Source organism: Micropterus salmoides, unplaced genomic scaffold (genome assembly GCF_014851395.1).
Source record: "Micropterus salmoides isolate LMB-PRFRI ecotype aquatic unplaced genomic scaffold, ASM1485139v1 Ms_hic_scaffold_7, whole genome shotgun sequence".
NCBI classification, from domain to species: Eukaryota; Metazoa; Chordata; class Actinopteri; order Centrarchiformes; family Centrarchidae; genus Micropterus; species Micropterus salmoides.
Window position 1 is genome coordinate 38,514,317 of NW_024044459.1, and position 22,605 is coordinate 38,536,921.

The 22,605-nt window shown below is 52.4% G+C and overlaps 1 protein-coding gene across 3 annotated transcripts in view; it reads right to left on the bottom strand.

Annotated features, from left to right (window-relative positions):
* Nucleotides 1-32: 32 nt before the first annotated feature.
* The window catches only part of snapc4 (small nuclear RNA activating complex, polypeptide 4), a 37,065-nt gene continuing 14,492 nt past the window's right edge, over nucleotides 33-22,605 (bottom strand). For 2 of the 3 annotated variants that reach the window (XM_038703213.1, XM_038703212.1), the window contains exons 10-22: nucleotides 17,370-17,471; nucleotides 17,027-17,099; nucleotides 16,621-16,785; nucleotides 14,566-14,716; nucleotides 14,138-14,244; nucleotides 13,934-14,028; nucleotides 13,687-13,781; nucleotides 13,091-13,194; nucleotides 11,354-13,015; nucleotides 7,996-8,772; nucleotides 6,441-7,251; nucleotides 1,331-1,614; nucleotides 33-645 (exon numbers count right to left, since the gene is read on the bottom strand). In XM_038703213.1, coding sequence (XP_038559141.1) covers nucleotides 439-645; nucleotides 1,331-1,614; nucleotides 6,441-7,251; nucleotides 7,996-8,772; nucleotides 11,354-13,015; nucleotides 13,091-13,194; nucleotides 13,687-13,781; nucleotides 13,934-14,028; nucleotides 14,138-14,244; nucleotides 14,566-14,716; nucleotides 16,621-16,785; nucleotides 17,027-17,099; nucleotides 17,370-17,471 — 4,633 coding nt within the window. In that variant the 3' untranslated portion in view covers nucleotides 33-438. Of the gene's footprint in view, nucleotides 646-946; nucleotides 1,033-1,330; nucleotides 1,615-6,440; nucleotides 7,252-7,995; nucleotides 8,773-11,353; nucleotides 13,016-13,090; nucleotides 13,195-13,686; nucleotides 13,782-13,933; nucleotides 14,029-14,137; nucleotides 14,245-14,565; nucleotides 14,717-16,620; nucleotides 16,786-17,026; nucleotides 17,100-17,369; nucleotides 17,472-22,605 lie in introns of all 3 variants that reach the window. The other variant, XR_005442445.1, reaches the window with a different exon arrangement.

The window sequence follows — 22,605 nt, forward strand, 5'->3', positions numbered from 1 at the left end:
TCCTGGTAAACACAAGCGCAAACAGCTACACGTCACTTAAACTCTCTTTATTACAAAATAATTACTGAACATTTTCTTTACAGAAGCTTAATGAAGACAACAAAAACAAACAACACATTGTTTAGTGCAATTTCTTCCCTCTGAGATACCTGAACGCCCCACAGAGCTCCAAATGATTCTGTTAAACCTGCAGGGTTCTTCGCCTTCACGTCCCTGCGCATCACATTTTATACTGATCTTCCTTTAAGCACAAACAGCTTCACCTCATCTCTGTCAAAATCCTCCTGCAGACTGAAACTTGATTTAAACAACACATTACTATTTAGTGCATTCAAGGACACACTGCTGATTTATGAGCTTTGTTATCAGAACATCTAACTCAGACCCAAAAACTCAGCCGGCTCTCGGAGTCCTGCGGCTGTCCAGAGAGAAAACCATTTACTTTAAACCGTCTCCAACCTCAAACTGACTTTTCATTTTCAACTCATCCAACATGTCGGCTGAGGAACAGAACACTGGAGTGGTCCGGTCTGGAGCGGTCCGGTCTAGAGTGATCTGGTCGAGGTCGGTGGAGGGCGGGCTGGTGTTGATTCCAGAGAAGTGATTGGCTGGAGCTCCGGACCCATCACGCAGCAGCAAAGATCTCTGGAGAGAGACATAGAGACTGATCAGTGAGTCTGTTCAGGTCTTCATGGTACAGAACAGATCCAGGTCCCATCGGTGCTTAAAAGACACCTTGAAGAATCCTCTGATCGTCTCCACCAGCTTACTTTTTAATAATTATTTTGTTCAACATTTGATAGTTTGCTGTAGAACGCCAAACTTTTTGTCCCGCCCTATCCAGGCTGTGATTGGTCGGTAGACAAAAAGAGACACTGACATGAGCTTTATGAAAAATGACAAAAGGCAGCGATGCAGCTAACATTAAATTGCCAGCGTGCCAAACCTTCTTTATCTTCTTCCTGTTTTCTTCTGTCTCACTGCTTCAGCTGCCGACGACGCCTCTCTGTCTCGCACCCTGATCCATCAGAACTCCAATCAGAAAACAAACATTTTAAAAGCTGTTGTCATCTCGCTGACAGACCTGACAAAGCATGACTTCATATTTTTAACAAATCTGCATCATGGTGTCGTTATTTAAGCATAAATTTGATCCGTTTCTTGCAACTAAATCCCTGCTATGTTTGTTTTGGGTTCAGACAGCTGTAGTGATGGTGAGTTGTGTTTTTTCGCGTCATCGTGTGATGTGTCATTGAGAAGCGAGAAAAGACACGTGAGGATTAAATTTGAGTTTGGTCTGAATACACAGTAAGAAGAACCGATAACTCACCTCAGCTTTCCTCCGTCTTCCTCTTTCTTTGATGTTTTTTAACTCCTCCTCCTCGTCATCCACCTCCTCCATCTCCTCCTCCTCACTGGATGGGCGCGTTACAGTCTTGTTTGTGATTGGCTGCATGGTGGCCAGGAGGGCAGGGACAGTGAAGCAGGACAGGAAGCGGATTTTCAGCAGCTGGTAGGCGGGGTTATCTGAGAAACGCTCCGCCACTAGCTGACGCACCGTTGCCACAAGCTCCGCCTCCTCCTCCTCCAGGTGGGTGGAGCTGACAGCGGGAGCTGCAGGAGGACAAAACAAACAAAAGGTTTTCGGGGTTAATCAGACCTGCAAGCGCCATTTCATACATTTAAGGTTTGTTTGTTTGACACAGAGGAAGAAGTGAGGACAGGTGTGTCGCCTGATGTGTTTGTTGCCTGGTGTGTTTGTTGCCTGGTGTGTGTGATGCCTGGTGTGTGTGATGCCTGGTGTGCGTGTCGCCTGGTGTGCGTGTCGCCTGGTGTGCGTGTCGCCTGGTGTGTTTGTCGCCTGGTGTGTTTGTCGCCTGGTGTGTTTGTCGCCTGGTGTGTTGCATGGTGTGTTTGTTGCCTGGTGTGTTTGTCGCCTGGTGTGTTGCATGGTGTGTTTGTTGCCTGGTGTGCGTGTCGCCTGGTGTGTTTGTTGCCTGGTGTGTTTGTTGCCTGGTGTGTTACATGGTGTGTAGCCTGAGGTGATGCCTGGTGTGCGTGTCGCCTGGTGTGCGTGTTGCCTGGTGTGTTTGTTGCCTGGGGTGATGCCTGGTGTGTTTGTCGCCTGGTGTGTTACATGGTGTGTTGCCTGAGGTGATGCCTGGTGTGCGTGTCGCCTGGTGTGTTATATGGCGTGTTGCCTGGGGTGATGCCTGGTGTGTTTGCCGCCTGGTGTGCGTGTCGCCTGGTGTGTTATATGGCGTGTTGCCTGGGGTGATGCCTGGTGTGTTTGTCGCCTGGTGTGCGTGTCGCCTGGTGTGTTATATGGCGTGTTGCCTGGGGTGATGCCTGGTGTGTTTGTCTCCTGGTGTGCGTGTCGCCTGGTGTGTTATATGGCGTGTTGCCTGGGGTGATGCCTGGTGTGTTTGTCGCCTGGTGTGTTGCCTGGGGTGATGCCTGGTGTGCGTGTTGCCTGGTGTGTTTGTTGCCTGGGGTGATGCCTGGTGTGTTTGTCGCCTGGTGTGTTACATGGTGTGTTGCCTGGTTTGTTTGTTGCCTGGGGTGATGCCTGGTGTGTTTGTCGCCTGGTGTGTTACATGGTGTGTTGCCTGGTTTGTTTGTTGCCTGGGGTGATGCCTGGTGTGTTTGTTGCCTGGTGTGTGTGTTACATGGTGTGTTGCCTGGGGTGATGCCTGGTGTGCGTGTTGCCTGGTGTGTTTGTTGCCTGGTGTGCGTGTTGCCTGGTGTGCGTGTCGCCTGGTGTGTTACATGGTGTGTTGCCTGAGGTGTTGCCTGGTGTGCGTGTCGCCTGGTGTGTTATATGGCGTGTTGCCTGGGGTGATGCCTGGTGTCCGTGTTGCCTGGTGTGTTACATGGTGTGTTGCCTGGGGTGATGCGTGGTGTGTTTGTTGCCTGGTGTGTTTGTTGCCTGGGGTGATGCCTGGTGTGTTTGTCGCCTGGTGTGCGTGTCGCCCGGTGTGTTTGTTGCCAGGGTGATGCCTGGTGTGTTTGTCGCCTGGTGTGCGTGTCGCCTGGTGTGCGTGTCGCCTGGTGTGTTACATGGTGTGTTGCCTGAGGTGATGCCTGGTGTGCGTGTCGCCTGGTGTGTTATATGGCGTGTTGCCTGGGGTGATGCCTGGTGTCCGTGTTGCCTGGTGTGTTACATGGTGTGTTGCCTGGGGTGATGCGTAGTGTGTTTGTTGCCTGGTGTGTTTGTTGCCTGGGGTGATGCCTGGTGTGTTTGTCGCCTGGTGTGCGTGTCGCCCGGTGTGTTTGTTGCCAGGGGTGATGCCTGGTGTGTTTGTCGCCTGGTGTGCGTGTCGCCCGGTGTGTTTGTCGCCTGGTGTGCGTGTCGCCCGGTGTGTTTGTTGCCAGGGGTGATGCCTGGTGTGTTTGTCGCCTGGTGTGCGTGTCGCCTGGTGTGTTTGTTGCCAGGGGTGATGCCTGGTGTGTTTGTCGCCTGGTGTGTTACATGGTGTGTTGCCAGGGGTGATGCCTGGTGTGTTTGTCGCCTGGTGTGTTGCATGGTGTGTTTGTTGCCTGGTGTGATGCCTGGTGTGTTTGTCGCCTGGTGTGCGTGTCGCCCGGTGTGTTTGTTGCCAGGGGTGATGCCTGGTGTGTTTGTCGCCTGGTGTGTTATATGGCGTGTTGCCTGGGGTGATGCCTGGTGTGCGTGTTGCCTGGTGTGTTTGTTGCCTGGGGTGATGCCTGGTGTGTTACATGGTGTGTTGCCTGGGGTGATGCCTGGTGTGTTTGTTGCCTGGTGTGTTTGTTACCTGGGGTGATGCCTGGTGTGTTTGTCGCCTGGTGTGCGTGTCGCCCGGTGTGTTTGTTGCCAGGGGTGATGCCTGGTGTGTTTGTCACCTGGTGTGTTACATGGTGTGTTGCCTGGGGTGATGCCTGGTGTGTTTGTTGCCTGGGGTGATGCCGGGTGTGTTTGTCGCCTGGTGTGCGTGTCGCCCGGTGTGTTTGTTGCCAGGGGTGATGCCTGGTGTGTTTGTCGCCTGGTGTGATACATGGTGTGTTGTCTGGGGTGATGCCTGGGGTGCGTATCGCCTGGTGTGCGTGATGCCTGGTGTGCGTGATGCCTGGTGTGCGTGTCGCCTGGGGTGATGCCTGGTGTGTTTGTTGCCTGGGGTGATGCCTGGTGTGTTTGTCGCCTGGTGTGCGTGTCGCCTGGTGTGTTTGTTGCCAGGGGTGATGCCTGGTGTGTTTGTCGCCTGGTGTGTTACATGGTGTGTTGCCAGGGGTGATGCCTGGTGTGTTTGTCGCCTGGTGTGTTACATGGTGTGTTGCCAGGGGTGTTGCCTGGTGTGTTTGTCGCCTGGTGTGTTTGTCGCCTGGTGTGTTACATGGTGTGTTGCCTGGGGTGATGCCTGGTGTGCGTGTTGCCTGGTGTGTTTGTTGCCTGGGGTGATGCCTGGTGTGTTACATGGTGTGTTGCCTGGGGTGATGCCTGGTGTGTTTGTTGCCTGGTGTGTTTGTTACCTGGGGTGATGCCTGGTGTGTTTGTCGCCTGGTGTGTTTGTTACCTGGGGTGATGCCTGGTGTGTTTGTCGCCTGGTGTGCGTGTCGCCCGGTGTGTTTGTTGCCAGGGGTGATGCCTGGTGTGTTTGTCACCTGGTGTGTTACATGGTGTGTTGCCTGGGGTGATGCCTGGTGTGTTTGTTGCCTGGGGTGATGCCGGGTGTGTTTGTCGCCTGGTGTGCGTGTCGCCCGGTGTGTTTGTTGCCAGGGGTGATGCCTGGTGTGTTTGTCGCCTGGTGTGATACATGGTGTGTTGTCTGGGGTGATGCCTGGGGTGCGTATCGCCTGGTGTGCGTATCGCCTGGTGTGCGTGATGCCTGGTGTGTGTGTCGCCTGGGGTGATGCCTGGTGTGCGTGTTGCCTGGGGTGATGCCTGGTGTGTTTGTCGCCTGGTGTGCGTGTCGCCTGGTGTGTTTGTTGCCAGGGGTGATGCCTGGTGTGTTTGTCGCCTGGTGTGTTACATGGTGTGTTGCCAGGGGTGATGCCTGGTGTGTTTGTCGCCTGGTGTGTTACATGGTGTGTTGCCAGGGGTGTTGCCTGGGGTGATGCCTGGTGTGTTTGTCGCCTGGTGTGCGTGTCGCCCGGTGTGTTTGTTGCCAGGGGTGATGCCTGGTGTGTTTGTCGCCTGGTGTGTTACATGGTGTGTTGCCTGGGGTGATGCCTGGTGTGCGTGTTGCCTGGTGTGTTTGTTGCCTGGGGTGATGCCTGGTGTGCGTGTTGCCTGGTGTGTTTGTTGCCTGGGGTGATGCCTGGTGTGTTACATGGTGTGTTGCCTGGGGTGATGCCTGGTGTGTTTGTTGCCTGGTGTGTTTGTTACCTGGGGTGATGCCTGGTGTGCGTGTCGCCCGGTGTGTTTGTTGCCAGGGGTGATGCCTGGTGTGTTTGTCACCTGGTGTGTTACATGGTGTGTTGCCTGGGGTGATGCCTGGTGTGTTTGTTGCCTCGGGTGATGCCGGGTGTGTTTGTCGCCTGGTGTGCGTGTCGCCCGGTGTGTTTGTTGCCAGGGGTGATGCCTGGTGTGTTTGTCGCCTGGTGTGATACATGGTGTGTTGTCTGGGGTGATGCCTGGGGTGCGTATCGCCTGGTGTGCGTGATGGCTGGTGTGCGTGTCGCCTGGTGTGTTACATGGTGTGTTGCCTGGGGTGATGCCTGGTGTGTTTGTCGCCTGGTGTGATGCCTGGTGTGTTTGTCGCCTGGTGTGATGCCTGGTGTGTTTGTCGCCTGGTGTGATGACTGGTATATTTGTCGCCTGGTGTGCGTGTCGCCTGGTGTGATGCCTGGTGTGATGCCTGGTGTGCGTGTCGCCTGGGGTGATGCCTGGTGTGTTTGTCGCCTGGTGTGATGCCTGGTGTGCGTGTCGCCTGGGGTGATGCCTGGTGTGTTTGTCGCCTGGTGTGATGCCTGGTGTGCGTGTCGCCTGGGGTGATGCCTGGTGTGTTTGTCGCCTGGTGTGCTGCCTGGTGTGTTTGTCGCCTGGTGTGCGTGTCGCCTGGTGTGATGCCTGGTGTGATGCCTGGTGTGTTTGTCGCCTGGTGTGATGCCTGGTGTGTTTGTCGCCTGGTGTGCGTGTCGCCTGGTGTGATGCCTGGTGTGTTTGTCGCCTGGTGTGATGCCTGGTGTGTTTGTCGCCTGGTGTGCGTGTCGCCTGGTGTGTTTGTCGCCTGGTGTGCGTGTCGCCTGGTGTGCGTGTCGCCTGGGGTGATGCCTGGTGTGTTTGTCGCCTGGTGTGAAGCCTGGTGTGTTTGTCGCCTGGGGTGATGCCTGGTGTGTTTGTCGCCTGGTGTGATGCCTGATGTGTTTGTCGCCTGGTGTGCGTGTCGCCTGGTGTGTTTGTCGCCTGGTGTGCGTGTCGCCTGGTGTGCGTGTCGCCTGGGGTGATGCCTGGTGTGCGTGTCGCCTGGTGTGTTAGTTACCTGATGTGCTACTTGGTTTGTCTGCGGCGGGTCTGAGGTCAGAGGTGGAGTCTGGCAGGTCAGTACTGGGCGTCCTCTTGGCGCTGCTGTCAGGTCTGGGTCGAGGCCGATGGGGTTCAGACCCGCGACACAGCAGCTGCAAGCAGGATTTAGTCAGGGCCTTCTTGACCCGGAGCAGTGCACTAAGCGTGTTCAGACTGCTGACAAAGGGGGGCAGGTAGGGAAGAGTCACGTCCACTCCAGGTAGCCCCACCCCTCCCCGACCACTCAGCCAATCACGCACCTCCGCCGGGGATTCCAAGAACATCAGGGCAGGGTCGAACTCCAGCGCCTCCCTCCTGAGACGAGGAGGCGCCACTGGGTCCACACCGGGCTTGGTTCGCATGGAGGAGAGAATGGCGGAGACGGTTTTTGGAGGTGGTTTTAGGGTTGAGGCTGGGGGGAGGGGCTTGGAAGGACAAGTGGGTGGGGCAGGAAGAGGTTGTGGCTGATTCAGTCCTGGCAAGATTATGGGGGCGGGCCCAGCGGCAGATTGTACAGGGGGCGTGGCTTGATGACAAGTTAAAATGTTCCCGTGCTGAGCTGGAAGGGGAGTGCTTGGTACGAACGCCAGCCGCAGGCCTTGGGGCAGACCTTCTGCCAGCTGGACCAGCCCACCAGGAGTCATGACCCACATGGACTGACCGGGAAGCAAACAAAACCCGGGGAGTACCGGCGGATTCTGGACAACCACTTCCTGTTTACTGCGAGACAGACGGGAGCGCTTCTTACAAGGAGAAGAAGAAGAAGTTCTTTTCATCTTGGCTTCAGCCTGGAGACAAAAAACAAAGGAAGAGACAGAATGAGAGGAGACAGAGAGACGGGAGGAGACAGACAGAGACGAGGAGACAGAGGGAAGGAGACAGACAGAGAGGATGAGACAGAGGGGAGGTGACAGACAGAGAGGATGAGACAGAGGGAAGGAGAGAGACAGAGAGGATGAGACAGAGGGAAGGAGAGAGACAGAGAGGATGAGACAGAGGGAAGGAGACAGAGAGAGGATGAGACAGAGGGATGGAGACAGAGGGAAGGAGACCGAGGCGAGGTGACAGACAGAGAGGATGAGACAGAGGGGAGGAGACAGACAGAGAGGAGGAGACAGAGGGAAGGAGAGAGACAGAGGGGAGGAGACAGACAGAGAGGAGGAGACAGACAGAGAGGAGGAGACAGACAGACGGGAGGAGACAGAGGGAAGGAGAGAGACAGAGAGGAGGAGACAGACAGGCGGGAGGAGGCAGAGGGAAGGAGAGAGACAGAGAGGAGGAGACAGACAGGCGGGAGGAGACAAACCAACACATTCGCATCTCAATGCGTCATAACTGACGCTTTCAGACAGGCCTATGTGTGCAGCTGTAGGGTTTGCCGGTCGACATGCACACATTCGGTGACTTAGGTTTAAGGTACTAACATTTCTGATGCTTGTGCGTCTCACGCTTTGTCACCATTTCTCAAATCGTCTGTATATGACGCCCTGAGATGAGAACGGGCTGGACAAACAGAGGGGAGGACATCTCACCTTCTCCTGAACCGCCTCCTGAACAGCTCTGGCTCGCTGACTCGGCTTCCGAACCCTCTTTCCTTCCTGGATCACACCTGTACCTTTCCCGCCGTCACCTGTTCCGCCCACGCCGTCACCTGTCCCGCCCACGCCGTCACCTGTACCTTTGCCGCCATCACCTGTACCTTTCCCGCCATCACCTGTCCCGCCCACGCCGTCACCTGTCCTGCCCACACATTGGTTTTCCTGACTGCTTGTCACACTCTGCTGCTCCTCCACCCTCGCTCGTTTCCTCCCTTTGGGCGGGGCTTTAGGAGGCTTTTTGGGGGTGGAGTCAGATTTACGGCGCCGGGGTTTTCGGCGTTTGGGGGCAGGCCTTTGTTTAACTGAGGTTGAGCCATGGTGACTGTTGGTGGGGTAGCAAGAAATGGTGTAGTTATGATCGCTGTGGAGAGGAGCAGGGTGGCCTGAAGTGGAGGAAGCAGAGGGCTGATTGGTGGGTTTGGAGGGGGGCGGGGCTAAACTAAAGTTTTGAGTTGAAGACACCGTCCTATCAGAGCGGGCGGGTGTGGCGTTCAGTCTGAGAGCAGCAGCAGGAGGTGTAGTGTCTCCTATTAAAAGAGGAGCATGAGAAGGTGTGTCAGTTCTGGTCAGAGGAGAGGAGTCGACCCCAGCAGGAGGAGGTCTTTGAGGAGGCGTGGGGGACATGGTCGCAGAGGTGGGAGGAGTCTGAGGCACCAGCTGGATCAGAGCGGTGCAGGCGGTGTTCTGGATCTGAGCTCTGCCGGCTTCAGCCTGAAAGGAGCAGAAACCAAAGTCAGACCAGGTTCATCATCAGAGTCCGGGCTTCACTTCAGAGGACCAGTAGAACCAGCTTCTGTACTAGTTTCTGTAGTTGACATGGTCAAAAGTGCCTTACGGGCCCCCAGGGGCCCCCGACAGGTCAACAGAGCCAAACTAAGATCAGCACTGTGATAGTTAAAGCTATGATTAATTAACCCCATGACAACAGACATTTAGAAAAACTCAATAAAAACATCTGGACAAAGAACAACTACCAGCTGTGGAAGCGAGGATGTTCAGGACAGGTGAGCTGGTTTGATGCCAATATATTCAGGAAGGAAAAAGCTGGCACTGTGCTTAATTATTTGTCCTAACTTTTCTTTACAAATTCTCAGGTGTGAAATGTTTAAGGGTTGGGTAGTGTTGTTTATCCATACTGGCAGTGGTTTGAGATTTCTGTGTTGAAAAACAAAACAGTTAATGGACTGTATTGCGCCTTTAAGACGGTCCCTTACCCCGCCTACAGTAACAGGAGCGTTGGGCAGACTTTCACTAAACTAAATTCAACTGGTTTCCAAACACAATGGTAGAGCTACCGCTGCACTTGTTGCTATCTTCCACGTGTTGTATCCCCGTTACCTTCCGTACAGGGATACCGAGTACCGTCATGTGTTCAGAATTTTGGCATTGACTTGGTACTTGGTACCTTACGCCGCAGCTCAGTACCCTGTGCCATAGCCCCGTACCTAGCACAGTAGCCCTCTACCCTGTAGCCCCGTACCCAGCGCAGTAGCCCTCTACCCAGTAGCCCTGCAAACTGAGCCATAGCCCCGTACCTAGCACAGTAGCCCTCTACCCTGTAGCCCCGTACCCTGTGCAGTAGCCCTATACCCAGTAGCCCTGCAAACTGAGCCATAGCCCCGTACCTAGCGCAGTAGCCCTCTACCCCCGTACCTTACGCAGTAGCCCTCTACCCCCGTACCTTACGCAGTATCTCTGTACCCTGTAGCCCCGTACCTAGCACAGTAGCCCTCTACCCTGTACCCCCGTACCCAGCGCAGTAGCTCTGTACCCTGTAGCCCCGTACCCTGCGCAGTAGCCCCGTACCTAGCGCAGTAGCTCTGTACCCTGCGCCGTAGCACCATACCTAGCGCAGTAGCTCTATACCCTGCGCCGTAGCCCCGTACCCTGCGCCGTAGCCCCGTACCCTGCGCAGTAGCCCTGTACCCTGTAGCCCCAGTACCGAGCGCGGTAGCTCTATACCCTGCGCCGTAGCCCCGTACCCTGCGCAGTAGCCCTGTACCCTGTAGCCCCAGTACCGAGCGCGGTAGCTCTATACCCTGCGCCGTAGCCCCGTGCCCTGTGCAGTAGCCCTGTACCCTGTAGCCCCAGTACCGAGCGCGGTAGCTCTATACCCTGCGCCGTAGCCCCGTACCCTGTGCAGTAGCCCTGTACCCTGTAGCCCCAGTACCGAGCGCGGTAGCTCTATACCCTGCGCCGTAGCCCCGTGCCCTGCGCAGTAGCCCTGTACCCTGTAGCCCCAGTACCGAGCGCGGTAGCTCTATACCCTGCGCCGTAGCCCCGTACCCTGCGCAGTAGCCCTGTACCCTGTAGCCCCAGTACCGAGCGCGGTAGCTCTATACCCTGCGCCGTAGCCCCGTACCCTGCGCAGTAGCCCTGTACCCTGTAGCCCCAGTACCGAGCGCGGTAGCTCTATACCCTGCGCAGTAGCCCTGTACCCTGTAGCCCCAGTACCGAGCGCGGTAGCCCTGTACCCTGTAGCCCCAGTACCGAGCGCGGTAGCTCTATACCCTGCGCCATAGCCCCATACCCTGCGCAGTAGCCCTGTACCCTGTAGCCCCAGTACCGAGCGCGGTAGTTCTGTACCCTGCGCTGTAGCGCCCTACCCTGTGCCGGGCACCTCCCAAAGATGTAAATACATGTTGCGCTGACACGGACCACAAGTTTTTTTGAGCCTCACAATCACAGTTTGATCCTTTCAGTAAGTACCATTTGTAAAGTCTAGAAGAGCCGCACGCAGGCTGCAAAATTAAGTTTTTGTTCACCAGCCAATGGCTAGTGAATGCTGTGTACCAGCCACTCAATGGATTGTTTTTAGTAGTTAATCTAGCAGCCAAAGTACCACATGTTCTGAGCGCAGTTGATGGTTACCTTCCCTCTGGCTCGGACCACTCATTCAGGACTTCTATGTCATATATTCTCAGCCCCTTCACTGCATTACTTGGTGACGCCTCCCAAACATCTCAAACCCTTCAGAATAACAGCTCTGGCCAGGGTTCACATTACTGAGCGGAACCAAGGTTAGGCTAACCCTGACCCACAGACTCATCCCACCTCGTCTCCTCTTTACAGCACCTCCAACGCTGACTTCTCTCCCCCTAATGTTTGACTGACATCAGAAGAATAATCACAAGATTTTTCTCATTTAATTTTTCCCTTCTTCATCTGTTTTTTTACTTTAACAAACCAGACCTGGTTTGTCGTTATTCTTTATGTTTAAGCGTAGAAATAAAATTTTTTTTTTTTTTACACGAATCATCTCACAACATGAATTCCTAAAAAGACAGTTAACCTTGGACTCAGTGACTTCCTGCAGAGTCAGACTCGTCTTCAGAATCCGCCTTCCTTCCTCGATCCCTTCCCCTTTCCTGTCCACACCATTAACTGCCCTGTTCAAAAGCTCCCCACTCTGACCGCTGCTGGCCTCTGGGTCTTCCGCCACCTGTTGCCCCCTCCCTTCGAGAGGTTTGGGGATGGAGGTAGATGGACTGGGGGCAGGATGAGGCTGGCCGGGGCAAGTGATGGGGCCGCTGGCGTTGGAGGGAGTCAGAAGGAGCTGACTGGCAGGTGTAGATCCAATAGGAACGTGGTGATTCAGGGAACCAGGCAGGGTGACTATGAGGTTTTGAGGTCCAGCTGGTTGGGGGGAAGAGGCAGAGCAGGCAGATGTGGTGTTCAGGGGCACTGGGACAACAGAGACAGGAGGAAGTCTATGAGGAGCAGGAAGTGCAGGGAACGGACAAGTGACAACCCCAGCAGGAGGTGTGTGCAGTCCCGGAGGGGGTGCTGTTAGGAAACGGGGAGGCATGAGCTGGATGGAGGCACCACGAGGTTGAGTGACAGGGTGAGGAATGAAGACAGCCTGAGGAGACGACATAGGAGACATCCCAGGATGCATGTTAGGAAGCATCTGAGGAAGAATGCCGAGAGGAGGAGGCAGCGATGGGAGGCGAGGAGGCGGTTGCTGCAGCAGCAGGAGTTGCTGTAGACGTTGTTGCTGTTGTTGCCTGTTGTGTTTGTCTTGTTGCTGCAGCGCCTGAAGCTGGTTCAGGATCAGCTCCATGTCTAACTGCAGCGGACCGTCTCTGGCCTCCCTCTGCTGCCGAGGTCGTGCGATGTTCCTGGGGTTATTCGTGGCAGGGTCCGGAGGAGGTGTCACTGAAGACCCCCTGCTCCTCCTCTGCTCTATCATCTCCTTACAGCCCACAACGTCCACTTTCATGGTCTGGAGGAGGAGCAGGAAGACGGCGGTTGAGGAGAGCTGGGTCTTCTCCTGTTGCTCCCTCAGAGCGTCGGCCACCGTCAATCTCGTCTTCGCTGGGATCAACAGGTTCCCGATCCACGGTGTCACGGCGGCCTGCAGCTCGTAGCGCAGCCCCACCTCCGTCGTTTGGCCCAGCTGCCTCCGTTTGACGGTCTGGACCTTACTTCGGGTGGAGCTCAGGTCGTTGAAGGTTTGCGCCTGGCGCTGCAGGTGCGCTCGGAGCTGGTCAGCTGACACCATCATCATGGTGCTGAGGCTGTGGTGCTTCCCCCCCGGCAGCTCTCTGGGTTCCGGTCCGATGATGACGGAGCGTCCGAACTGGCCCAGTACGGTGGAGCGGGCACGTTTCCCACCGGGGGCGTCTGCAGAGGAAGCCATCTCCACCGGTCGAAAGGTCAGGAAGCTGAAAGGTTCTGCTCTTTCTATTGGGATCCACTCCTGCATGAGGGGGAAGGTGTACTCCTCCTCCTTCTCCACCTCCTCAATCTTCTCCACCTCCACTACCTCCTTCTTCTTTTCATCATCACTGTCCATGTACTCCAACTCCATCTGCTCCTCCTCCTTCCGCTCCTCTTCCTCCTCCTCCTTCAGTTTCATCAGTCGGCGCTTGATGGTCCTCTTGGTCGGGAGGTTCTTCTTCTTCGTCCCTCTCCCCCGACTCTGTGGTGTTTTTTTACCTTTCTTACTTTTCTGTTGACGGAGAGAGACGAGCGTGAGCTGCAGGACCAACACAAGACAGACTTCAGACAGAACAGCTGAGTGTACCTGAGGTGGAGGAGTTCTGCAGATCTTGGACATTTTCCTCCACTCTCTGAGACACTGAGCGTCGTTACGGTGAGGAATCTCAGCAGCGATCCTCGCCCAGCGACCTGAAACACACACGCATTCATCATCACTGTATGAACACGTGAGACACACAGGAAGTGGGCGTGCTCCAGGAAGCAGTGGGCGGAGCTACAGCACATCAACAGAGCCGATCAGTGGCAAGGGACTAAAGGTTAAAGGTGGTCTAGAGGAAAGTGAGGAAAGTTTAACCCCCGATCCTGATACTGATTATCTGCTGCTACTGAGCCAGATCCATATATTTACCTGAATACCAGAGGTGCACAGTAACTAAGTACATTTACTCAAGTACTGTACTTACTAGTTCTCAGTACAAATTAGAAGTATTTGTATATTATGTATATAGATATTTTTACTTCACTACATTTACCTGACAGCTTCAGTTACTTCACAAAGTCAGATTTTTACACACAAACACATGAAGAGTTTATAAAAGTTATAAATGAAACAGCTGACAGGATCGTTAGACTGGAAACATTTTTCATGAAGCAGCTGCAGACATCATGTCAGAGACGCACCGACTCCGTGTTTCTCCACCAGCTGCAGCAGCTGCTCCCTCTCCTGTTTGTCGAACGGGCCTTTCTTTGTTTCCACCTTCAGAGTGTCTAAATACCTGCACACACACACAGGCGTTAGTCCACAGGGCGTCCACAGGTAAAGAGCAGAGAGCTGAATGTGGTCGGTCGGAGCGACAGACGCTCTGACACCATGTCAATTTTACTCTTAAGGAAACAGGTGACAGACCAGCGTCCAATCAGATCTCACCTGTCTCTGCAGGCGCTGTCGGTGCGACCAGGAACCTCCAACCGGATCCTCCACCAGTTCCCCTCTCCGTACAGAGACACCGCCCTCATCAGCAGCTGAGAGACAGACAGACAGGTAGGGTCAGTATCTGTGTTCTGCCAACGTAGGACGTCATTTATTCTGCAGGTGGTCGCTGTGCCCGCTTAAGCTCCGCCTCCGGCCTACCTCGTCCTCCTGCTTGGTCCACGGACCTTTCTTCAGGCTCGGGTCCAGCACCTGGCACCACCGGTAGATCACCTGGGCGGGGTCACGACCTTCCATGAAGTAACTTACTGAGAAAGAGACATGTGGAGAGAGCGTGGTGTCAGGGCGTGGTGTCAGAGCGTGGTGTCAGGGCGTGGTGTCAGGGCGTGGTGTCAGGGCGTGGTGTCAGGGCGTGGTGTCAGGGCGTGGTGTCAGGGCGTGGTGTCAGGGCGTGGTGTCAGGGCGTGGTGTCAGGGCGTGGTGTCAGAGCGTGGTGTCAGGGCGTGGTGTCAGGGCGTGGTGTCAGGGCGTGGTGTCAGGGCGTGGTGTCAGGGCGTGGTGTCAGGGCGTGGTGTCAGGGCGTGGTGTCAGGGCGTGGTGTCAGGAGACAGTTAGAGTGATGTCATTACTCTGCGTGTAGGGGATGAAGTTTCCGATCCTCATCTTGTCCACCAGCTCTCTGAGCAGAGCGTCTTCAGCCGGAGTCCAGCTGCTGTGTCTCAACGAGGCCGAGACGAAACGCTGGTACGTCTGAAGACACAGGAAGGCCGTCCTCCCCGTCTGGGAGACAGACAGGTGGAGAGAGAGACAGACAGGTGGAGAGAGAGCAACAGGTGGAGAGAGAGAGACAGGTGGAGACAGTTAGAGAGACAGACAGGTGGAGACAGAGAGACAGACAGGTGGAGACAGTTAGAGAGACAGACAGGTGGAGAGACAGACAGGTGGAGAGAGAGACAGACAGGTGGAGAGAGCGACAGACAGGTGGAGACAGTTAGAGAGACAGACAGGTGGAGAGAGACAAACAGGTGGAGACAGTTAGAGAGACAGACAGGTGGAGAGAGACAAACAGGTGGAGAGAGAGACAGGTGGAGAGAGCGACAGGTGGAGAGAGAGCGACAGACAGGTGGAGACAGTTAGAGAGACAGACAGGTGGAGAGAGACAAACAGGTGGAGACAGTTAGAGAGACAGACAGGTGGAGAGAGACAAACAGGTGGAGAGAGAGACAGGTGGAGAGAGCGACAGGTGGAGAGAGAGCGACAGGTGGAGACAGTTAGAGAGACAGACAGTTAGAGAGCGAGGGACAGGTGGAGAGAGAGACAGATGGAGAGAGAGACAGGTGGAGAGAGAGACAGGTGGAGAGAGACAGACAGGTGGAGACAGGTGGAGACAGTTAGAGAGCGAGGGACAGGTGGAGAGAGAGACAGACAGGTGGAGACAGGTGGGGACAGTTAGAGAGCGAGGGACAGGTGGAGAGAGAGACAGACAGGTGGAGAGAGACAGACAGGTGGAGACAGAGAGCAAGCGACAGGTGGAGAGAGACAGACAGGTGGAGAGAGACAGACAGGTAGAGAGAGACAGACAGGTAGAGACAGTTAGAGAGCGAGCGACAGGTGGAGAGAGAGACAGACAGGTGGAGAGAGAGACAGACAGGTGGAAAGAGACAGACAGGTAGAGAGAGTTACAGACAGGTGGAGACAGTTACAGAGCGAGTGACAGGTGGAGAGAGACAGACAAGTGGAGAGAGACAAACAGGTGGAGACAGTTACAGAGCGAGTGACAGATGGAGAGAGAGACAGGTGGAGAGAGTTACAGAGCGAGTGACAGATGGAGAGACAGACAAGTGGAGAGAGACAAACAGGTGGAGACAGTTACAGAGTGAGTGACAGATGGAGAGAGAGACAGGTGGAGAGAGACAGACAGGTGGAGAGAGACAAACAGGTGGAGACAGTTACAGAGCGAGTGACAGATGGAGAGAGAGACAGGTGGAAAGAGACAGGTGGAGAGAGACAGACAGGTGGAGACAGTTACAGAGCGAGTGACAGGTGGAGAGAGACAGACAAGTGGAGAGAGACAAACAGGTGGAGACAGTTACAGAGCGAGTGACAGATGGAGAGAGAGACAGGTGGAGAGAGACAGACAGGTGGAGAGAGACAAACAGGTGGAGACAGTTACAGAGCGAGTGACAGATGGAGAGAGAGGCAGGTGGAAAGAGACAGGTGGAGAGAGACAGACAGGTGGAGAGAGTTACAGAGCGAGTGACAGATGGAGAGAGAGACAGGTGGAGAGAGACAGACAGGTGGAGAGAGACAAACAGGTGGAGAGAGTTACAGAGCGAGTGACAGATGGAGAGAGAGACAGGTGGAGAGAGACAGACAGGTGGAGAGAGACAAACAGGTGGAGACAGTTACAGAGCGAGTGACAGATGGAGAGAGAGGCAGGTGGAGAGAGACAGGTGGAGAGAGACAAACAGGTGGAGAGAGTTACAGAGCGAGTGACAGATGGAGAGAGAGACAGGTGGAGAGAGACAGACAAGTGGAGAGAGACAAACAAGTGGAGAGAGACAAACAGGTGGAGACAGTTACAGAGCGAGTGACAGATGGAGAGAGAGAGATTAAGACAGGTGGGTGGATGAAGGAAGGAAAGCGGGGACATAGAGACACCTCCTCCTCCTCCTCCTCCTCACCCCCAGCTCTGCAGCGATGGTCTCCCAGTGTCTCTCTCCGTGTCTCATGCTGATCTCCTTCAGCTGCTGCACCTCCTCCTGACTCCACCGAGTCTTGTTGATGGACGGGTGGAGGAAGTTCTGCCAGAAACACCGGATGTCGTCCGCATCCCTCGTTGCTTCAAACTGAGGAGGAGATGAGGAGGAAGAGCAGGAAGAGGAGGAGAGAGGAGGAGGAAGAGCAGGAAGAGGAGGAGAGAGGAGGAGGAAGAGCAGGAAGAGAGGAGAGATGAGGAGGAAGAGCAGGAAGAGGAGGAGAGAGGAGGAGGAAGAGCAGGAAGAGGAGGAGAGAGGAGGAGGATCTCATCAGTGACAGTCTGACGCTTCTACACTCGACATGATGTGATTGGCTGATTTTTCGACTTACATCAATATTAGAGATTTTCTGCCAGTCATGTTCTTCATATCGATCACCAATAAGCTCCTCCTCCTTCTTCCCTCTGACCAATCAGAGACAGAGAAAGACTCACATTAAACGCAGCACACACGTTTGGATTCCGGTACCCGTGCGAACATTAAACAGCGTCCTGCTGTAACCTGACCCCTCCTCCTCCAATCAGGTGTTTCAGTCTGACCAGTGCCCGCCCACTGAGTTAAACAGGCTCCTATTGGTCAGCTGTCTCTGTGAGCTGCAGCAGTGCGACAGATGACAAGGAATCCTGGTTCTAACCTGAACCCTCAAACAGATCAACACAATCACACACACTCACCTGAGCAGGTCGATCTCTCTCTCCAGACTGTCTATCTGCTCTCTGAGCTGCTGCCTGTCTGTCTCCACTGCTGAGGACAGCTTCTGAGTCAGGTAGTCCACCCTGCAGGAGAGAGACAGACAGAGAGAGAGACAGACAGGTGGAGACAGTTAGAGAGCGAGCGACACACAAACACACACGCTTACTGTTTTGTTTATTTATTTTATCTTTATTTTTTAAACACACAAACGCTTACTGTTTTATTTATTTATTTAATATTTATTTATTTTTAAACACAAACACACATACATTTTGATTACTTTACGCTTTCATTGTTTAATGAAATGTTATGCTACTGCTACAGTTGCTACAGTTCCTGTTACTACAGTTTCTACAGTTCCTGTTGCTACAGTTTCTACAGTTCCTACAGTTTCTACAGTTCCTGCTGCTACAGTTCCTACAGTTTCTACAGTTCCTGCTGCTACAGTTCCTACAGTTTCTACAGTTCCTGCTGCTACAGTTCCTACAGTTTCTACAGTTCCTGCTGCTACAGTTCCTACAGTTTCTACAGTTCATGTTGCTACAGTTGCTACAGTTCCTGCTGCTACAGTTCCTACAGTTGCTACAGTTCCTGTTGCTACAGTTCCTACAGTTTCTACAGTTCCTGTTGCTACAGTTTCTACAGTTGCTACAGTTCCTGCTGCTACAGTTCCTACAGTTGCTACAGTTCCTGTTGCTACAGTTCCTACAGTTCCTGTTGCTACAGTTTCTACAGTTCCTACAGTTTCTACAGTTCATGTTGCTACAGTTGCTACAGTTCCTGCTGCTACAGTTCCTACAGTTGCTACAGTTCCTACAGTTTCTACAGTTCCTGTTGCTACAGTTTCTACAGTTCCTACAGGTTCTACAGTTCCTGCTGCTACAGTTCCTACAGTTTCTACAGTTCATGTTGCTACAGTTGCTACAGTTCCTGCTGCTACAGTTCCTACAGTTTCTACAGTTTCTACAGTTCCTGCTGCTACAGTTCCTACAGTTCCTACAGTTTCTACAGTTCCTGCTGCTACAGTTCCTACAGTTCCTGCTGCTACAGTTCCTACAGTTCCTACAGTTCCTGCTGCTACAGTTCCTACAGTTCCTGTTGCTACAGTTTCTACAGTTCCTGCTGCTACAGTTCCTACAGTTCCTACAGTTCCTACAGTTCCTGCTGCTACAGTTCCTACAGTTTCTACAGTTCCTGTTGCTACAGTTTCTACAGTTCCTACAGTTTCTACAGTTCCTACAGTTCCTGCTGCTACAGTTCCTACAGTTTCTACAGTTCATGTTGCTACAGTTCCTACAGTTCATGTTGCTACAGTTCCTACAGTTTCTACAGTTCATGTTGCTACAGTTTCTACAGTTCCTACAGTTCATGTTGCTACAGTTTCTACAGTTCCTACGGTTCCTACAGTTCCTGCTGCTACAGTTCCTACAGTTCCTGTTGCTACAGTTTCTACAGTTCCTACAGTTTCTACAGTTCCTGTTGCTACAGTTTCTACAGTTCCTACAGTTTCTACAGTTCCTGTTGCTACAGTTTCTACAGTTCCTACAGTTTGTACAGTTCCTGCTGCTACAGTTCCTACAGTTTCTACAGTTCATGTTGCTACAGTTGCTACAGTTCCTGCTGCTACAGTTCCTACAGTTTCTACAGTTCCTGTTGCTACAGTTCCTACAGTTTCTACAGTTCATACAGTTTCTACAGTTCCTGCTGCTACAGTTCCTACAGTTCCTACAGTTTCTACAGTTCCTGCTGCTACAGTTCCTACAGTTCATGTTGCGACAGTTTCTACAGTTCCTACAGTTCCTGCTGCTACAGTTCCTACAGTTTCTACAGTTCCTGTTGCTACAGTTCCTACAGTTCCTGTTGCTACAGTTCCTACAGTTCCTGCTGCTACAGTTTCTACAGTTCCTACAGTTTCTACAGTTCCTGTTGCTACAGTTTCTACAGTTCCTACAGTTTCTACAGTTCCTGTTGCTACAGTTTCTACAGTTCCTACAGTTTGTACAGTTCCTGCTGCTACAGTTCCTACAGTTTCTACAGTTCATGTTGCTACAGTTGCTACAGTTCCTGCTGCTACAGTTCCTACAGTTTCTACAGTTCCTGTTGCTACAGTTCCTACAGTTTCTACAGTTCATACAGTTTCTACAGTTCCTGCTGCTACAGTTCCTACAGTTTCTACAGTTCATACAGTTTCTACAGTTCCTGCTGCTACAGTTCCTACAGTTCCTACAGTTCCTGCTGCTACAGTTCCTACAGTTTCTACAGTTCCTGCTGCTACAGTTCCTACAGTTCATGTTGCTACAGTTCCTGCTGCTACAGTTCCTACAGTTTCTACAGTTCCTGCTGCTACAGTTCCTACAGTTTCTACAGTTCCTGTTGCTACAGTTGCTACAGTTCCTGCTGCTACAGTTCCTACAGTTTCTACAGTTCCTGTTGCTACAGTTTCTACAGTTCCTACAGTTTCTACAGTTCCTACAGTTCCTGCTGCTACAGTTCCTACAGTTCCTGCTGCTACAGTTCCTACAGTTCCTGCTGCTACAGTTCCTACAGTTCCTGCTGCTACAGTTACTACAGTTTCTACAGTTCCTGTTGCTACAGTTACTACAGTTTCTACAGTTCCTGTTGCTACAGTTCCTACAGTTCCTGTTTCTACAGTTCCTACAGTTCCTGCTGCTACAGTTCCTACAGTTCCTGCTGCTACAGTTCCTACAGTTGCTACAGTTCCTGTTGCTACAGTTCCTACAGTTCCTGTTGCTACAGTTCCTGCTGCTACAGTTTCTACAGTTCCTGTTGCTACAGTTCCTACAGTTATTGTTGCTACAGTTCCTACAGTTTCTACAGTTCATGTTGCTACAGTTGCTACAGTTCCTGCTGCTACAGTTCCTACAGTTTCTACAGTTCCTGTTGCTACAGTTCCTACAGTTCCTACAGTTTCTACAGTTCCTGTTGCTACAGTTCCTACAGTTCCTGTTGCTACAGTTTCTACAGTTCCTACAGTTGCTACAGTTCCTGCTGCTACAGTTCCTACAGTTTCTACAGTTCCTGCTGCTACAGTTCCTACAGTTCCTGCTGCTACAGTTCCTACAGTTTCTACAGTTCCTGTTGCTACAGTTTCTACAGTTCCTGCTGCTACAGTTCCTACAGTTCCTGCTGCTACAGTTCCTACAGTTCCTACAGTTTCTACAGTTCCTGCTGCTACAGTTCCTACAGTTTCTACAGTTCCTGCTGCTACAGTTCCTACAGTTCCTACAGTTCCTGCTGCTACAGTTCCTACAGTTTCTACAGTTCATGTTGCTACAGTTCCTACAGTTCCTGTTGCTACAGTTCCTACAGTTCCTGCTGCTACAGTTCCTACAGTTTCTACAGTTCCTGTTGCTACAGTTCCTACAGTTCCTGCTGCTACAGTTCCTACAGTTCCTGCTGCTACAGTTCCTACAGTTCCTGCTGCTACAGTTCCTACAGTTCCTGCTGCTACAGTTCCTGCTGCTACAGTTCCTGCTGCTACAGTTCCTCCTGTTCCTACAGTTCCTGCTGCTACAGTTCCTACAGTTTCTACAGTTCCTGTTGCTACAGTTCCTGTTGCTACAGTTCCTACAGTTTCTACAGTTCCTGTTGCTACAGTTCCTGTTGCTACAGTTCCTACAGTTTCTACAGTTCCTGTTGCTACAGTTCCTGTTGCTACAGTTCCTACAGTTTCTACAGTTCCTGTTGCTACAGTTCCTACAGTTCCTGTTTCTACAGTTCCTACAGTTCCTGTTGCTACAGTTCCTGCTGCTACAGTTCCTACAGTTCCTGCTGCTACAGTTCCTACAGTTCCTGCTGCTACAGTTCCTACAGTTCCTGCTGCTACAGTTCCTACAGTTCCTGTTGCTTCAGTTCCTACAGTTCCTGTTGCTACAGTTCCTGCTGCTACAGTTTCTACAGTTCCTGTTGCTACAGTTCCTACAGTTATTGTTGCTACAGTTCCTACAGTTTCTACAGTTCATGTTGCTACAGTTTCTACAGTTCATGTTGCTACAGTTTCTACAGTTCATGTTGCTACAGTTTCTACAGTTCATGTTGCTACAGTTTCTACAGTTCCTACAATTCATGTTGCTACAGTTCCTACAGTTCCTGTTGCTACAGTTCCTACAGTTCCTGTTGCTACAGTTCCTGCTGCTACAGTTTCTACAGTTCCTGTTGCTACAGTTCCTACAGTTCCTGTTGCTACAGTTCCTACAGTTCCTACAGTTCCTGCTGCTACAGTTCCTACTGCTACAGTTCCTACTGCTACAGTTCCTGTTGCTACAGTTCCTACAGTTCCTGCTGCTACAGTTTCTACAGTTCCTGCTGCTACAGTTTCTACAGTTCCTACAGTTCCTGTTGCTACAGTTTCTACAGTTCCTGTTGCTACAGTTCCTGCTGCTACAGTTTCTACAGTTCCTGTTGCTACAGTTCCTGCTGCTACAGTTTCTACAGTTCCTGCTGCTACAGTTTCTACAGTTCCTGCTGCTACAGTTTCTACAGTTCCTACAGTTCCTGTTGCTACAGTTCCTGCTGCTACAGTTTCTACAGTTCCTGTTGCTACAGTTCCTGCTGCTACAGTTCCTGTTCCTACAGTTCCTACAGTTCCTGTTGCTACAATTCCTGTTGCTACAGTTCCTGTTGCTACAGTTTCTACAGTTCCTGCTGCTACAGTTCCTGCTGCTACAGTTCCTGCTGCTACAGTTCCTACAGTTCCTGTTGCTACAATTCCTGTTGCTACAGTTCCTGCTGCTACAGTTCCTGCTGCTACAGTTCCTGTTGCTACAATTCCTGTTGCTACAGTTCCTGTTGCTACAGTTCCTGTTGCTACAATTCCTGTTGCTACAGTTCCTGTTGCTACAGTTTCTACAGTTCCTGTTGCTACAGTTCCTGCTGCTACAGTTCCTGTTCCTACAGTTCCTGTTGCTACAATTCCTGTTGCTACAGTTCCTGTTGCTACAGTTTCTACAGTTCCTGCTGCTACAGTTCCTGCTGCTACAGTTTCTACAGTTCCTGCTGCTACAATTCCTGCTGCTACAGTTCCTGCTGCTACAGTTCCTGTTGCTACAGTTCCTACTGCTACAGTTCCTGTTGCTACAGTTCCTGCTGCTACAGTTTCTACAGTTCCTGTTGCTACAGTTTCTACAGTTCCTGTTGCTACAGTTCCTGTTGCTACAGTTCCTACAGTTCCTGTTGCTACAGTTCCTGTTGCTACAG